Raw genomic sequence first — 12,490 nt, 5'->3', positions numbered from 1 at the left:
TTCATATTTAAAGGAAGTTAAAGTTAACCAGAAATTGAACAAGCACTAAATATATGATTGCCTTAAAGCAACCAGTTACTTGGTCAGGGTTGGTCAGTGTTTCTCAACCAGTGGCCCAAACAATATTCCAATTAAAAGACAGAAAGGGCCATCCATTAAAAGAGAAGCATAAGACATGATACTTCAATATAAGTTATGGAAAGATACAAATTGAATCTAATTCTGTCTGCAAATTTGCCTCAAGATCATCTTGCCAAACCTTCTGATCAAAATCCTTGTATATGTAGTTTTGCAAGACATCTCAAGTACTTCAAAATCCAATGTTAAAAGGGGAAAATTAAGTGACAATTATAGCCAGTTTGGCCTTTTCATTCAATTTTGAAAAAAACATCCACGCAGGAAATAAGCTATTTGCAGAGAAAATGCTTACAAATAGCTGAAAACTGCTATCATTTTATCACTTAGAAACAAAACACAAAAAAAGTCTAAGAAATAATTTTTAAAGCACAAGTGCATGAATACCAAACATTAGAACAGGAAAGCTTCTATTTCTATAGCACAAAGCAGAATCAAATCTCTATTTTAATATACATTTGATCCCAAAATTAAATCATTTTTATTTGTGTATAAATCATGCTTTTCCTTACACATTAATTTAAAATACATTAAACAAGATGTACCATATGTTGTTAAACAAGGAAAAGGTCAATTTTTTCTATTTATAATGGCATTGAATATCATTACAAATTACATTTAAAATGTTTGTTGTAATTTTTACTAAGAAATTACTTTTTACTCTATTTAAGTATCTTATCAAAAAGAGGATACTTTAAGATTATTTTTTAATTCCTTAGAGAGTCCATAAGAGTATACATTTTTGTGAAATAATTTATGAATCAAAATATACAGGAAACACTGGCTGAAAGGTCTCTTAACAGCACCTGACAAAATTTCAGCCCCTAAAGCTTATAGGCTTATTAAGAAACAAATTAGAAAATTCTTAATTAGAACGCAAAAACCAAGAGGAATTAATTGGAAAATTCATTCAACTTAATAACTGTACAATGTTAATGTCAAATTCTAAAAGAATAAATTCAGCCCTGACTAAAATTAACTTCTATAAGTGAAAGAATTCTAGATGAGTAAACACATAAATAAATAGCTAGAGTTGAAGTTCACCCAAAATGTAACTTGAAAAAAACAAAACTTAAGGAATTAAAAATTGAAAGGATAAATCAAACCAGGGTCTCAAGTGCTAAAAGAAAAGCAGGAAAATGGATCTGACATCAATAAAATGAGGAGAAAGAAAAAAGCAAGACAAATATGAGAGCTACCCTAAGGAGGAAAAAAATTAGAAAAAGCCAGGCAACAATGAAGGGCTAGTTTAAAAGTATAGGAAGAAGAGGAAAAATGGAAGGAAGAAAGTAACAATGTGAAGGATTAAATTAGTATATAATATATGAGGAAATCACAGAAAATGATAGAGTTTAAGTGGGAAACAGTTCCATAATAGGTTGGTGGCTGATAAATTTCCAGATAAAATTATTTTGAAAAGCATAAGTACAGTTTCATTTCAGCTTTACGGACAAGATTGTGTGAAAGAGAATAACCTTTAAGATTTCCATTCAGTAGCAGTTCCTGGTAAATAATTCTGTATTTAATACTCAAGATAAAGATAACCTACAAATTTATTAACTCAGTTAATACTATTTAGTAAAACTTGTTTTGATCATAAACATATTCTGCTTTTCTCCTATGTACTTCTCTGTCCTCTACACTGTAGTAAATTTAAAAAAAAAACAAAAAACAATTGCCAATCTTGAGAATCTTTCACAGGGGTAGTTTAAATGTCAGACATCTGCTTTCAAACATTTCATAACTTATGCAATTATATTAAGATATCCATGTTCAATTTTTCTTTTTACTCAATAACATATTTTTACCTTTTCAAATAAGTAAACTATCTTCCTGGAATCAGCCAGAAACTTTACAAGTCTTATTACGTAAGTATTTTATATAAAGTTTCACCCAATACAGCATAATCTCACACTATAGAAGGACATATTTGGTCGCTTCCTCCCATAATCGTCTCTATTTCCCCCATTACAAAATCAGGGGATGAGTCAACTGCCATTCAGTGACTTGGCTCCTACTAGAGGAAAACTCAATACGGCACAGCCCTCACGTCAGTGACTAACCTCAGAGAGTAAATTCTTGATAAACTGGGGGACCATCATCTCATTACTTAATACAGTATTTTCCAGACCGTTCCCAATTTGCATCATTAACACTTACTGAGTACCACCAAACGCCAGGTTCTAAGAATACATGGGGATGTCACTGACCTCACTTGCCCAGCACTGGCCCCACTTTCTGGTAACAGTGTGTGTGTTTTCCTTTCTCCTTTCCTCGCTCTCCCTTTTTCAGTCCATGTCATCTAATGGAGCCAAACCTCATGCCCCCCACTCCAGAGAGAGCAGCCGCTCACCTCAGGTCTGATCAGTCAGACACTCCCATGACCCTAGCCACAGTGATTGCTTCAGTAAAGGACAAGGGACCTGTGAGACTCACCACCCCTCCTTATCTGCTGTAGCTCCTAAGGAAGAGTCACTCTTTTCCAAGTGGAAGATGGTAAGCCAGTTTGATTTAGCTTCTGGAGGCACCACCTGAAGAGAGCCTGCCTGAGAGTGAAGCCAGTAAACAGCAGAGCAAAGCTAAGAGATATGGAGGGAGACAGACCAACTGGTCCCCTGGATCCAGTCACACAGGAAGCCAGCAACATCCCCTTGATTTTCTGTCACATGAGCCAATAAATCTCTCTGATCTCTTTCTCATACTCTTGTCTGAGTGGGGTGTCGGTCACTAAAAGAACTTGGATAGAAATCATATCTATTACAATTTACAGTGACAATTAATGAACCCTCAAATGTGAAACTGGCTAAACAGAGCTGAGGTATGGGGAAGTGAGAACAGTTTCATCCCCATATGGAAGCTGGTGATCTCAGTTAAGCGGTATCAGAGGAACACGCTAAAACTACTGCCTATGGTAACTCTGGGTTCAGAATATATTGGTCAAGACTGGAACACTGGGAGACTTGGTAGAAAAATGTCAGGCTTTTAGATGATGTTATCAATTCCAAGAAGATAAGGCCCAAACTCCTTGGGGTGGAATATAAAGACTCATGATCTGACCCTATGTTCCTCTGTATGTTAGGAATTTTTCTGTATTGTAAGACAGGAAATTCAACACTAACTGGCTTAAGAAAAATATGGATTGCAGTACCTCTCAAAACTGAAAAGTACAGCTTCAGGCAAGGTTTGATCCAGAGATTCAGAAAGTCATCAGGTCTCTGGCTCCATTTCTTTACCATCCTCCCTCTTCTAGGAGTTGCTCTGACCTCAGGGGGGCAACGCTAGGTATAACAACACTAGGTATAGCGTCACAACAGCAACGCTAGGTATAATATTTCTAGGTCTTATAGTCTCACCACACAGACGAACAGATGACCAAAGTATCTGCTTCATAAATGCCCAGAGGACAGAAGCCTCCAGCAAAAGCCCTGAGATTCACTCTGATTGAGTCAGCTTACGTCACATGCCTACCTCAAAATAATCACTGCTGTCGGAGCATAGAATCGTCAAGGATGCACCCTGAAGCTGGAGGTTGCTGGAAAGGGAAGTGGGAAAGCCATTACCACCTTCTAGTCTCACACCCTTCCAATGCATCTCTCACAATTTATGCTCCGACAACATCCATCTATGTTGTGATTTGAACTGGGTCCCCAAAAAAGCTATGTTGAATCCTAAGACCCAGTACCTGTGAATGTGACCTTACTTGCAAACGGTTTTGCAGATGTACTCAAGTTAAGAGGAGGTGATATTCACACATCCAACATGACTGGCGTCCTTATAAGAAGAGACACATGGACAGAGTGTCATGTGAGATTGAAATGATGGAGGCAAAGACTGAAGTGATGCATCTCCAAACCAAGGAATGGTAAGGACTGCTGGCAATTCCAGAAGGTCAGAAAAAGGCATGGAACAGATTCTCCCTTCAAGTCTTCAAAGAGAGTATGGAGCCATCAACACCTTGATTTCAGACTTCTGCCCTCTGGAACTGTGATTCTTTGTCTTTGCACAAGCTCCTCACTCCTTCTGGAATGCTCTCCTCCACTATTCATGATTCACTATTCACACTAAACCTCTCAGATCTGCCCAAATGTCCCCTTCTCTGTGATGCCTGCCACCAGAGCCCTCAAAAGGTTAGTCTCGGGGCCAGCCCAGTGGCTCAGGCGGTTGGAGCTCTGTGCTTCTAATTCCGAAGGCTGCCAGTTCGATTCCCACATGGGCCAGGAGGCTCTCAACCACAAGGCTGCCAGTTCAATTCCTCGAGTCCCGCAAGGGATGGTGGGCTCTGCCCCCTGCAACTAAGATTGAACACGGCACCTTGAGCTGAGCTGCCTCCTGGATGGCTCAGTTGGTTGGAGTGCATTCTCTCAACCACAAGGTTGCTGGTTCGACTCCCGCAGTGGATGGTGGGCTGCGCCCCCTGCAACTAGCAACGGCAACTGGACCTGGAGCTGAGCTGTGCCCTCCACAACTAAGATTGAAAGGAAAACTTGAAGCTGAATGGCACCCTCCATGACTGGGATTGAAGGGACAACTTGACTTGGAAAAAAGTCCTGTAAGTATGCTGTTCCCCAAATAAGGTCCTGTACCCCTTCCCCAATAAAATAAAAGAAATTAAAAAATTAAAAGATAACAAATGTTAACTTAAAAAAAAAAAAAGGTTAGTCTCTCCACCACATATTAATCCAGCACCACATACTGCCTGTATTTTTATTATCAAATTCTAATTGTGCATATAGCTGTCTTCCCTTCACTACTATGAGTTCCCCAATGGGAAAGCAAGGCCTGACTCCTAACCACATTCGTAAGCTCAAGGCAGTGCACAGTACCTAATACATAACAATTATCAAAAACTATCTATATATTGAACGGGTTGATAACTCACTTCAAAAGAAGGTAACAGGTAGGATTTGGAGAATTGTCTATTACTGATTATACAGAACTGAAGATGAGCCTTGGGGTAAAATCTAGATAAGTAGAGTAGAATCTAGATAAGTAGAGAAGAAAGCCTGTGGGGGCAGGGAGGAGGACGGGTGCTGAATTTAGCAAATATGCAGAAAAACTACATGGTGAAAGGATTTGGAGAGGAACAACATGTCTAAGGCAGTGGGAGCCTTCTGCTGACTGTCATTTTACAGGTAACGAGAGGAGCAAAAATAAAAAAAGGCTTCTGTGCAAGATAGTGACATACATTTTCAGGGGATTATATGACAAAGTGTAGAATGGACTCTGGAGGTGCAGAGACCAGTCAAGGTGCAACGGAGGCAGACGAGCAATGAGGTGAAGGGCCAAGTGCACCAGGACGACAGCAGGAGGAATGGAAAGGCATCCATTTCTAAGATTTCAGAGAAAAGAGAACAGAAAGAGAAAAGGACTATGCCTAAATTTTGACCCTTGGTTATCTAAAGTCAGATTCACTATGAAAATAAGGAAGTATTAAGGAAAAAACTATTTTTGCAATGAGGATAATAAGTTTGTCTTAGACGTGACTAATTACAAGGTGACTGTAAAATATCCCAGGAAAGATGCCCAGCAAACAGTAGGAAAAAAGACAATCAAGTCTAGGAGAAATAGGACAAAAGACAGATATGGCAGTCATATAGACAAAAAGCACTTTTTTTAAGTCACAAAAAAGTATGTTGCAGAATTTCATTCCTTCATTCAACAAATATTTATTGAGCACTATGTCCCAGGCACTATTCTATATTCTAGGCTCTGGGACTACAACAGTGAGCAAAGCAGATAAAAATCCCTGCCCTCGTGGAGCTTAGGTTCTGATCGGGAAAACAGACATGCCTAAATTTGATTCACGAATACGATTTTAGGGTTTCAGGTTAATCCTGCTTAGTGCTTACTACAAGAAAAGAAATTTTTTTTCACCTTTTTCTTTTTCCAATTTTTATTTTCCAGAATTTTCATTTCACTAGTTAGAAAGCTAATTTTGTGTCCTCAGACCAGCAGTTAGGTTCAGGTGAATTAAGATTTTTTTTTTTTTTTTAACTAACTTTCCTGTTGTAACAAATCGATTTTTTTTCCTGTTTCTCAAAGTGTTTCTCAAAGGAATTAACGCAGCTCTTCCAAAGAATGCTCATGAAGAATTTGATTTGGATTCAGAAAAAAAAATGAGAGGCTAAGTGGTACAGTGGAAAACATGGATTTGGGAATTAGACAAAGCCTGAGTTCGAACCCCAATTTTTCACAAGCTGTGTGACCTTGGGCAAGTAATACAAGATCTTCAAGGTTCAATTTACCCATCTGTGAAATGGGAATACCTTCACTCTAAGGATTAAAAGGGGGTAATTTCTAAAAGGCACTTAACATAATACCTGGGGAAAAAATGGAGAAATGCTTGAAAAATAGTGGCAGCAGTTGCTACAACTACTATTACTAGTATTGCATGTGCTGGGCACAAAACAGATTCTCAATAAATGCCTCCTTTTTTTCTTTTTTTTCTATAGAAGGTAACTCAACATCATGGATAACTATAAGGCTCCAATTCACTAGGCTATTCAATTCTATCCTCCCAAAAGTCTTGTATAATAGGAACTTAGAAGAATTAAGTGCATAGTAATTTCATAAATGGGCCTAATATCTTTATCCTCTAACTTGATGAGATGCATTTATCCCTCAATATTTAAAATTTCAGTGGTGATGTCACAAGTAGAAAAAAAAGATCACTGAAAAGTGAATGAAAATGATACTGCTTTAGAAATCATCCACCAAAGATTCCATAGTTATTTTTGTATAATGGCACTATCAATCTTCTGTAATTTTTGTAGTATCTTTCACTTGAAAAATAGTTACGTGGTTTTCTAATTACAACCATACAATAATCCAAATTTTATACAACACCCTCAGAGTTGTCCTGAAGATTAAATGACACAATGTATATGAAACTGCTCGACAACGTCCCTGGCACATAGCATGCTTTCAGCGATAACTTCCGTGAAATCTAATCCTCTTATTACCCTATGTTACTTTCAATTAATGAAAAAGACCTTACTAACAGCAATTATAACACAGGATTTATGGAACTAGAAAGCCAAAAAAAAAAAAAAAAAAAACCAACATGATGCCAATCCAAACCAGAAGGGTATTCATTTTAATATCTTTTAGCTTAATAACAAGTTTGTAAGTTAAACCAAGATACATACCACGATAATCAAAACCAACATTTTACTCTTCCCCTAAAGAAATCCTTCAACTAAAGATTTAGGTGGTTTTTTTTTAAAGGCCAGAGGCATAAATTCCTCTTACTTTCATTTTTTAAAATGCAAATTCCAGAAATCCACAAAATATACTGGAATGACCAGGACCAAAGTTAAAGTCATAACTATTTGTCCAGGAAAGGGCACTGACACCAGCTTCAACCAGCTCAAACGAGTGTCCACAATAACCAGGGGAGTCCCTTCACTCACATGTGACACCATCTGAGACAACAGTGTCAAGACTGCCTGTTCCCCATTACAAGTGGCTCTTCTCCAATCCTCTGGACTCTCTTCGGAGATACTCAGACCTGCTCTCTCCCCCTGCCAATCTCCCTCCCATGCAGGTGACTTCAATGCTTACACCTGCCCTGCTAGGTGGATACCCTGAAAGAACCCCAATCTCACTGTGTACAAAATTAAGCATCTCAGATCCGCTCCTCCTGTGTCCCTGTGTCTATTAATGATATTACCATCCTCTCAATCACCCAAGATAAGATCTAGTTTTCTTTCCCTCACCATTCCCCTCTTCCCATGAGCAAATCAGTTTCAAAGAAAGATCTGTCATTTACCTCAATAATACCACCGAGCACTTATCCCTGCCTCTATTTCCATATCCTGTCTCAAGTTCTCATGACTGCACTCCTGACCCACGCCAACAGTTCCAACTAGTTACCCACCATCTTTCACGCTTAAAGTGAGTCCACCTATGCTGAACACTGCAGACAGACTGTCGCTGCTATGCACGTCCTTCCCCATTCTATGGACCCTCACTGCCTACCACGGCATCCCAGACTTTCAGAACTTAAAGAACTCGCCTCTGACCCAACCATCCATTCATTTGATCTTGGAAGCTCCTCCAATTCAAAATGTTCTGGCCTCACTTTCAAGGCCATTCCCTCTCTGGCTCCCATCTAAAAACCTGTATTGCCATGAAAACGAGATGAACTATGCCATTCCACCGCTCATAGGCTAAATGTCAAAACTCCCAATCCAACCAACAGGAATCCACATGGCCTGGTCCCTCCCCTGCCTCTCTCTCCAGTCTTGCCATGCTCCCCTCTGCTCTCTCTGCTCCAGCCACCTGGCCTTCGATCCAGCCTGTCACGATCCCTCTCATCCCCAAGCCTCTGTACATGCTGGCCCTTTACTACCCTACCCCTCTTGTAGGCAGTGCCATCGCACCCCTCAGATCTCAACTCAACAGTCACTTATTCAGTCACCAACCTTACTATTCCAAACTAAAACAAATCCTCTTGTTTGTCCCCTACTCATTTCCAGGGCCTTAAGCAAAATCATAATAAATTGATTACTGGATGTCTTATTCCCAAGCTAGAATGTAAGCTCTACAGGAGCAGGACGATGTCTGTCTTGTATCTCACAACCTAAGCTAGAAGAGCTCTCAATAAATATGTGTCGATTAAGTCAGTTCATAAATCAGAACACCCTAAGGAAGTTCCAAACTTCTCTCACAACGCTCTTCTATATACCCTGGCAATCCTGTATACCAGCAACACTGTACGTCTGGTCTCCACAATTTTGTTTGCATCCTTCCTTCCATCTGAAATTCTTTTTCCAGCGGCACAATTCCAAGTCCTTACTTAGCTTCAAATGCTCAAATCCAATGTCCCCTCTTCCTCAAAGTCTTCCTTGCATCCCTCAGCTAGTCACAATCTCTCCGCCCCTGAATTCCCACAGGTTGCCCATTGCCTCATTCAGGTCTCAGATCAAACGTCACTTAAGATGAGAGGCTTCTCCTAAAGTTACCCACCAGTTAGTTATTCTCTATCAGACCATCCTGTTTTATTTTCTTGACAGCATTTCCCATTATCGAAAATTATCCTGTTCATTTCTTTCACTTATTTGTGAACTGCCTGTCTCCCCACCAGAATGTAAGATCCATGAGAGCAAGGGTCTACCTTGGTCTCCGTGTTTCTCCACTTCTCCACATCTGACATCAAAAGTGTTCAGTAAAAATCTGCCAAAGACATGAATGACTCTGTAGCCCTTATGACTGGGGTTATTTGTGTACATAACTTCCTCTTGCTATATTCCAAACTCCTTGTGGACTAGGCCAAAGTCTGGCTAATTTATTTGCGTGCATTACCTGGAGACCCTTGAACAACTGAAGCAAATAATAGATAACTACTAATCAATTAATGAGTGCTCTCTCCAAGAGGTACTGCCCTGAACCAAGCCAACTCAAAACTCCGTATTTCCCAGAAACCAGGGCAAACAAGAACCTCCTTCTACGCCCTCTCCACGACAGACCCTGTTCCAATGTGCCACCCAGCTTCAAAGGGCTAGTTTCCTCACTATCCTTTAACCAATAACCACTGATTCTTCCATCTCTAGTACCTCACAATCCTACCCTTTCCTCTCTATCTCCAGCCAACAAATCACTTCCAGGGCTCTGTTTCTTCCGAGTACCCACATCTCCAGTCAATCAGAGAACTCATCAGACCCTAGGGAACAAGGGGATGTTAAAACGAAGTGTTTAAGTAAGACTGGCTCTCTTTCACCTTTTCTTTTATACCTCATTTATCCGAAAGAGGCCCCGTTTCAGAGACTGGGTTTGATACACTTTGGGACCCTAAGCTTTCTTCCCACGTAGCCCGCTGCACCCAAACCCCTTTGGGGTTACCCCCACCCTTACCTCCAACCTTTTCATCTTCCAGTACAGAAAGACCCCAGGCCAGAGACGATGAGCTCCCCGGAAGCAAATGGTCCTCAAACATCGTGGGGCGGACCTCCCCTCCCCAATTTCTGCCCGGCATCCGCCTCTGGCCTGACGCTGTCTGGAGCGCCCCTCAGCCTCAACCTCTGGCTGGGCCTGACCCTCCAACACCACCCTCAGCTCACCTGAAGCGGCCCCCGCAGTGCTGGCATTGCTCGCCCACCCAGCCGGAGGGACAGACGCACTGGCCGGTGCCAGGGTTGCAGCGGCCGCCGTTGACACAGGGCCGGTCACATTCCTTGGCCTCGGCTGCGGCTGAGCCCGACACCGCCGCCGCTGCCGCCGCGGCCTCAGCAGCCCAGGGCAGCAGCAGCAGAGGCGGGAGCAGCAGCAGCAGCAGCCGCGGGAGGCGCAGCCCGGCCCCCAGCCCCGGCCTCTCAGCCCTGCTCGCGTCAAAGTCGCGGGGCCGCGCGCCGTTTCTGCCCGCGGGCGCTGTCGTCGCTGCCGTCCTTCTCCTCAGCCTCGCCTCAGTCGCCGCCGCCACCGCCACCATCTTCCCGGGGCTGAGACCGGGCCCCGCGAACACATACACACACACCGCACGGCCGGCTCCTCTACGCCTGGCCGTGCGGGGCGGGGCTGTGCGGACGGTGGCTCGGTCGCTCAATCCTGAGGGCTGGGCCAAAGCGGCGCCGCAGGCGGGGCCGCTGCGTGCGTGCGCTCGTGGGCGGGTCCCGCCAGCCGCCGGCTGCCGGTGCTACCCGCCCCGGAGGCTAGTTTCTGACCCTGCGCCTGGGGTTCGCTGAGACACCACCACCCCATATCCCCCCGGTTCTCGGTACCAAGGCAGCCTAGCGGGCGAGTTTTTATGCTTCGCCCGCCACAGCGGAGACGGGGTAGCAGCCCTGAAGCGCTCTCTTCCTGTTGGATGCCTAGGAGGCTACTGCTCTGCTGGCCAAGCCAGCCGCGTTGAGCGCTGCCCTCCCGGAGACCCCGGGACCAGTGATTGTCCTGCCTCAACTCTAGCTGTTGGGTAAAAAGGGCCTAGGAGGCTGCATCGTGCTTTGGTGCTAAGTGCAGTAGAATGCTGCATTCGAGCCTCTGCTTTCTCCTTTGTAAAATAGACAACGAACTCACACGTGTTAAGACCTAGCTTGTAGACTATGCTCAATAAATGCTTAATAGACTGAATGAAGACACACACAGCCCAGCCTCCCTTGATTCAGGCTGATCCAGTAGCAAACCAGGTACCCCCTTCCCCCTCCCGCTTTAATTCTGTGGAGGAAGTCTGGGGTTTTCTTGTTCCCCACTATTTGCCCTCCAATCATCTCTGAAGAGAGGGCAGCATAAAATTAAGAATTGGAGCACCCTCAGCCCACACACATCCGTCTGCTCCTAGAGCCCTGCTTGTCAGGTAGTTTGTTACTTTGGTGGCCCCCAATGATACGTGCCTCTTGGCAGTATAACCTTTTGAGGTCCTCGACCCTGGAACCTGGACTGGACCTATGACTCAATTTAGGCAGCAGAAGTGACGATGTGCCAGTTCCAGAGCTGAGCTTTATGAACTCCTGGCCTTGATTTTGAACTCTTGATTATCCTGAGCTGTTCCCCATCACCCACCTTGCTGTAGAGAGACCACATGCAAAGATAACATAGAGGAAAAAGTAGGGACCCAACAAGAACTAAGGCCTTAGACACGTGAACCTAGTGGACCCATCCCAACTAAGGGACTAGGTTGTTCCAGCAAGCTGGATTGCTGCTCACTACCTAGAACAGAGACAAGTCTTCCTACTGTGCCTTATCCAAAATCTTGAGAAATGACACATGGCTGCTGTTTTAAGCCTCTAAGAATTAGAGAGGTTTGTTATTCAGCAATAGGTAACCAGAGCATTGTCAGACAAGCCTCGTGCTGTGAGGAATATTCCTATGACAGCTACCTTAGAATCTGGGCACTTTGAAGTCCCTGGGAAACAAACAAAGCCCCTCATAAAGCTGAGTAGAGACTCTCGGCTTTACCTTAAAGCACAGAATTCTAAGATTCTAAGATATACCCCTATAGTTATACCCAAATCCTGACTCTGCATCCCTTACAAGCCTGGTGAGGCTGAACTGCTCAACAGCCTCACCCGCGGCTTTCCAACCACACATCCCTCCTATTCCTATGTGAAACCTGTTGTTAGGCCTAGGCCCAACCACTGGCATTATGGTTTGCAGGTTGTTTTTGCTACCTTGTCCTGCATGGGGCTGTACAGGATGAAGGAGGGAAATGAGAGACATGGCCCTACCCTCTGGCAAAGCCCCAGTCAGATGGGGAAGGCTGACATGGAGCCATGCCCTGGCTTCAGGGGGCACTGCTGCCCCTACTTCTCTAGGCCAGAAATAGAACTAGACTTTGCCTTCACTCCCCACAGCAAAATTGAACCCAGGCTGTGAAGTTTCACATGATTTTACCAACAGTCAGGGATAACAGAAAATGGTT

At 43.3% G+C, this 12,490-nt stretch overlaps 1 protein-coding gene across 7 annotated transcripts in view; it reads right to left on the bottom strand.

Moving 5' to 3' along the window:
- The window catches only part of ATRN (attractin), a 144,684-nt gene extending 134,021 nt beyond the window's left edge, over positions 1-10,663 (bottom strand). For 4 of the 7 annotated variants that reach the window (XR_012491426.2, XM_088789238.1, XM_019733756.3 and 1 more), the window contains exon 1: positions 10,197-10,653. Coding sequence is in view for 6 of the 7 variants with exons in the window: in XM_088789238.1 (XP_088645364.1) it covers positions 10,197-10,564 (368 nt within the window). In the remaining variant the exon portion in view is untranslated. Of the gene's footprint in view, positions 1-10,196 lie in introns of all 7 variants that reach the window. The other 3 variants (XM_019733755.3, XM_074318233.2, XM_088789240.1) reach the window with 2 other exon arrangements.
- Between the last annotated feature and the right edge of the window lie 1,827 nt (positions 10,664-12,490).

Source organism: Rhinolophus sinicus, chromosome 13, assembly GCF_057876585.1.
Source record: "Rhinolophus sinicus isolate RSI-liver-muscle chromosome 13, RSI-T2T, whole genome shotgun sequence".
NCBI classification, from domain to species: domain Eukaryota; kingdom Metazoa; phylum Chordata; class Mammalia; order Chiroptera; family Rhinolophidae; genus Rhinolophus; species Rhinolophus sinicus.
Note: the sequence above shows the minus strand (reverse complement) of the source record. Positions and strands in the feature narration are given on the sequence as shown.